The following is a 5,000-nucleotide window of genomic DNA, read 5'->3' as shown; positions in this document are numbered from 1 at the left end:
TGTTCTGGAAGCTGTATTTGCTTTGGATTTGGCCTGTTTGCAGTGTGTTTAGTCCTGCTTTTCTTTTGTTTCACGTTTATTGATTAACAGAGACAGACAGGGGCCACTGGATATGGTGGAATCATTTGGTCTCTTGGTCAAAGCGAGAGAGAGAGAGAGAGAGAGAGAGAGAGAGAGAGAGAGAGAGAGAGATAGAGATAGAGATAGAGAGAGAGAGAGACTTCCTCCTTCCAGACCAGACAGTAGCTTGTCTTGACAGCACCAGCATTCTACAAGCAGACAGTCATGCAGCGGTTTGGGTAATTTTTTCAGGATGGGGGTAAAAAAAAAATTTGCAACATTCAAAATCATCGACTCAAATGGGAGACATAATTTACTTTGAACCACTGGACCCTTTTTTCATGGGGAAAAATAAACATTTACTCTCATGTTTAGAGCGGGTATGATTACAGGGCAATAAGGTCATGCAGAACTGGGAGGACCTTTACTGTAAGCCACCAGCGGACGCTATCCCAGAAAGCAACAGCTGTGCACGGCCCTCGTGTTTATGTCTTCTTGAATGTGCTAGTTTAAGTTTGGGTCTGGACCCTGATTGGTCCTCAGGGAGCCGGTGATCTTTGACCTTTTGTGACCACACACAATGATTTGCTGCTGTGAGACAGAGGAACGGCATGCGGTTGTTATGTCAGACACTGGCTATGGGGGGCTCCAACACTGTGGAGTTACACAACCTGCTAATACAACATGAAGCCCTCAGAAAGATACAGTCACCAACTCAAAAACACATACAACTTCAGGTATCACAGCTAACACCAAGATTTTTTACAGCAAAAAATTTAAAGACAGAAGAAATATTTTATATGTAATAGTTTACTTTGGGAGAGCCTCTGACTGACTTAACAGTCATTCTTAATGTCCAAACACACATACATGCATTTAGAGATAAGTACCCTGGAAAACTCAGATAATTGTTAATTTTTACTCACTGTCTGTTATTTGTTTGCACATTTATCATTATTTATATTTGAGAAATGTACTTTTCAATAATGTGTGCAGCATAGATGTACAGATTGCTTCAGATGCATTGCGATCCTGATTTTATTGAATGTATAGTAGTCAGGGTTGTTAGGCATGTGGGATTTGGTAACATGGAATTTGAGGGAATGGTTGCGGGAGTTAACTCATACACTGTGCACACATTGCTAAAGCTTATTTCACATTCCTGTCATAGTAAGAATACCTTGAAGAAATTGAGTTCTTTTTCATTTGGCATAGTATATAAGTACTGTCAAAGTACTAAGTACCAGTAACTCAAGTACCAGTACCAGTATAACTGGTACTTACATCCAAAAATTTAAACAAATGGGATGCATGCCATCTGCAATATCATTTACTGTATGTCTCACTGGCTCCTGTGTCGACCCTTGACCCGACAGTGCAAAGTTCACTTCCTGACGGGCAGTGGAGGAGACACCTCAGGGCTCTTCAGCGCGACTATCTGAACAACATAACCGGACATTTGGAACTCCGAACTTAGCCGGCTGTTACACTACTCCCCTCCTAGTATTTCCGACGGACATTATGTAGATGAGCTCATGTCTGAACGAAGCAAAGAGCGTGCAGAGATTCTGTTCATGTGCGTGTTCAACCTGTTCAACCTGTTTAACCACGCAGAGATTCTGTTCATGTGCGTCGGTGTCGTTCACACATATGACCGCATAATGTCCGCACGTATGCATCATATTTGAATCACCCGAAGGGTCGGACATCCGTTTGACAAAGATCTGCATATACTGCAGAGGACGTGTCTGAAAGCAGCTACTGTGTGCAGTAGGCTACAGGAGATCAGTGCTGGGGCTTTAAAAGGAGACCATCAGGACTCCCAGCAGAGAGGCAAAGGCAAGCTTAGGCGGAGGTAAGGCTAGTGAATAAGAGGACTGGACCTCTGAGGTGGCATGCAGTCATGCCTACGTCAGGGCTACTTGGGTGTGTATGGTAAGTGCTGTACACGGGGCTGACCTTAGTGTCCAGAACAGACATGATCCTCTCCTTGGCCTCCTTCACGTTGTCCCTTTTCCCGCTCACTTTGATGTGTGGGTCTGCAAATGGAGAAGAAGTGGGGAGGAGGAGGGCGAGGAGAAAAGGACACGGAAGGGAAAAGGAAGAAAGAAAAGAAAAGAAAAACAGTTTAGTCACACGCACACGCAGAGATTTCCTCATTTCCTCATACAAGTCCTCATTTGTCACATTAATGATCATGATAACATAACTATGGGCCAGAGATGAGCTAGTCTCAAAAAGTTGGAAGAATTTTTTTTTTTAATAAACTTTGGCAAACCATGAATGCCATTTGATTTCATGTGATATTATTATTCAGCGTACCATCACGGTGTTTGTCTTAACAGGGAGAGGGTGTTATGGCGAGCCTGCGAGGTATTGGACTCGCGTCTGGCCCATTTCATGTGAAAACAATGTCAGTTTATTGGCCTCATCCAGAGTTTGTGCTTCCCCACACAGTGCAATTGGCTACGCCGCCCTGAGCCCAGTGTGTGTGTGTGTGTGTGTGTGTGTGTGTGTGTGTGCATATGTTCATGTGTCTGTGAGAGCAGGGTGTGTGTGCGTGTGAAGGCATCTGCCAATAAGAGGATTGTGTATGTGTGTGTGGGTGTGTGTGTGTGTGTGATATTCCTGCGAACAGGGTATGTGTATGTGTGGGTGTGCAAGTGTCTGTGAGCAGTGCGCATGTGTATGTGTGTGTAAGTAGCAGCTCCAGCCGTGACAAACAAAGCCTCTTTGCCAGCAGACCATCCTGTCAGTCACTCGTGCACCATGACAATTCCTGTCCACGGGCCAGCAAATCCATTCGGCCGGCTTTCAGGCTCAATTGGAACACCACACTCCCATTTTATCCTGCGCTGGGCTACTGCTGCTACACTGAGAACACACAGTGCTACAGTGTCTGTACAACACAAGATGGACGCGCCTGACGTGTGTGTGTGTGTGTGTGTGTGTGTGTGTGTGTGTGTGTGTGTGTGTGTGTGTGTGTGCATGTGTGAAAACAGTGCATATGTGTGTAAATGTGTATTTGTGTGTGTATGTGTGTGTTCCCGCATAAATGGGGTGTGTGACCATAGCATATTCAAGGATATTATCAGGATATCATCAGACTTCCAAAGAACATGAATCACTGCACTTTGACAACTGAGCAAAGACCTTTAAACCTTCAATGGCTGAGTTACATTACATTAAAGCAATGAATGCATTCATAGACAGATTTTAGGAATCCATGATCTCTGCTTCTCCACACATCACAGATATTTGGCAGAATGTTCAACATCGGCGTGACTATGAAGGACTACATAGTCCTCCTTGAAGTCAACCATATTAAAATCTGCAACTTTTGCCAAATACTCCTCTTTTAATGCAATGTGCATCTGATGATTGCCAATGTGTTGCAACAGTGTGTGAATGCAACAGAGGACTCATGGAGATCCTCCACTGTTTTGTCCAGAAAGTCATGGGTGGGGGGCTCGGGGGTTGAGTGAGCTAGGTCACCCTGCCAAACACACAACTAGGTCATGGTGGCGTTAAATGATTGTATATACGTGTGTGTGTGTGTCTGTGTGTGTGTGTGTGTGTGTGTGTGTGTGTGTGTGTGGTTGTGTGTGAATGTTCCGTCGTATCCAGGGTTCGTGCCTGAACTTGGGCTCCGGCCTGCGGACTCTGCAGGAATGTGTGATGATGGGGTTCGAGCTGCCAGAGAGGGAGAGCAAGAGAGAGAAAGAGAGAGAGAGAGAGAGAGAGAGCAGCAGAGAGGAGAGAGGGAAGCCACGCTAAATTGCTGTTCGATTCCGAGATTTTTCCGCCGCAAAATCCGGCCGAAGGTTGATTAAGGCTGATTAAATGGGGGCTATTGTGGGGAGAAATCTCTCCGATCATGGCCCCTGGTCCCGATCACATTCCGGATTGTTCGCTGAAAGAAAGACAGACCACCGCTCTTTCATTCCTTCCAGAACCTTCTCTTTCTCACTCCATCTCTGACGGGCGTGTAACGCGAACGTTGTCTGTGGTCTGCTGTGAGTGCAGTAAAAGTTAGCTCTGTTTATGTAGCGGTGTCAAGAGGAACTCCATCACACAAAACAATCAAACCCAGACCAACAGGCATGCAGGGTATTCCCATGCAATGTGCTCCTATTCTCAAACTCAGTGTTTTAAGCTCCAATACAGTGATCTGAGTGGAACAAGAGAGAGAGAGAGCGCGAGAGATTACGGAGATAGTCCTAATCTTTCCGCTCTCATCTGACCACTGCTTCCTCCTTCCTGCCACTGCGGGTGATCCTTGAGCCAACCGCCGAACCCAACTCTGATCCTGTCCCCAGGGGCTGACCGGGAGGCCATGGTGCGGTTCCTCACTGTGGTCTTCACAACTGCAGTGGCCTCAGCAACAACCCGCAGTGCTCCCCTGGCCCGTCATAAGAGGCTAGCGATGACATGGACTCCACCCTCAAATAGTACAGTTCTGTGACCCACAATTGAATTGAACTAAAATGAATTGAATTGACAATGTGACTCACAAGTGAACTGAATTGAATGGAATTGAAATGAAATGAAGTGAAATGACAACATGACCCTGACTCAGATCCAAAGAGTGATGACGTCTGGATCACACTTAACAACACAGTTTCCTGAAGTGCTTTCTTTGGATCAATGACATCCATATCTCCTTGCCACTACACCTAACTGAAAGCATGGATTTAAATGCTATTTACTACCAACCTACAGCTATGAACAAACCTTTACATTGCCAAGTGACCCTAAAACTGTCCTGTCAAGAGTATACAGAGTGATTGCATATCAAAGAGTTGCTAAGTTCTGCATAAATTCTAAAGACATAAAACCCCTGGAACCCTTTTAGACATTGATATCATTTTCTGTCCTTCTGAGCAGAATGATAACGCTAACCACTAATCCTGGTATCTAATCCTAACCCTAAACCCAAA

At 45.2% G+C, this 5,000-nt stretch overlaps 1 protein-coding gene across 1 annotated transcript in view; it reads right to left on the bottom strand.

Annotated features, from left to right (window-relative positions):
* Window positions 1-5,000, bottom strand: part of LOC121699753 (protein bicaudal C homolog 1-like) — a 79,836-nt gene that overhangs the window by 37,125 nt on the left and 37,711 nt on the right. Inside the window, exon 4 of the mRNA XM_042082131.1 lies at window positions 2,020-2,099. Coding sequence (XP_041938065.1) covers window positions 2,020-2,099 — 80 coding nt within the window. The remainder of the gene's footprint in view (window positions 1-2,019; window positions 2,100-5,000) is intronic.

The sequence above is a fragment of the Alosa sapidissima genome, chromosome 24 (genome assembly GCF_018492685.1).
Source record: "Alosa sapidissima isolate fAloSap1 chromosome 24, fAloSap1.pri, whole genome shotgun sequence".
Taxonomy (NCBI): domain Eukaryota; kingdom Metazoa; phylum Chordata; class Actinopteri; order Clupeiformes; family Clupeidae; genus Alosa; species Alosa sapidissima.
The sequence above is the reverse complement of the archived record's forward strand: the minus strand, read 5'-3'. Positions and strand labels throughout refer to the sequence as shown.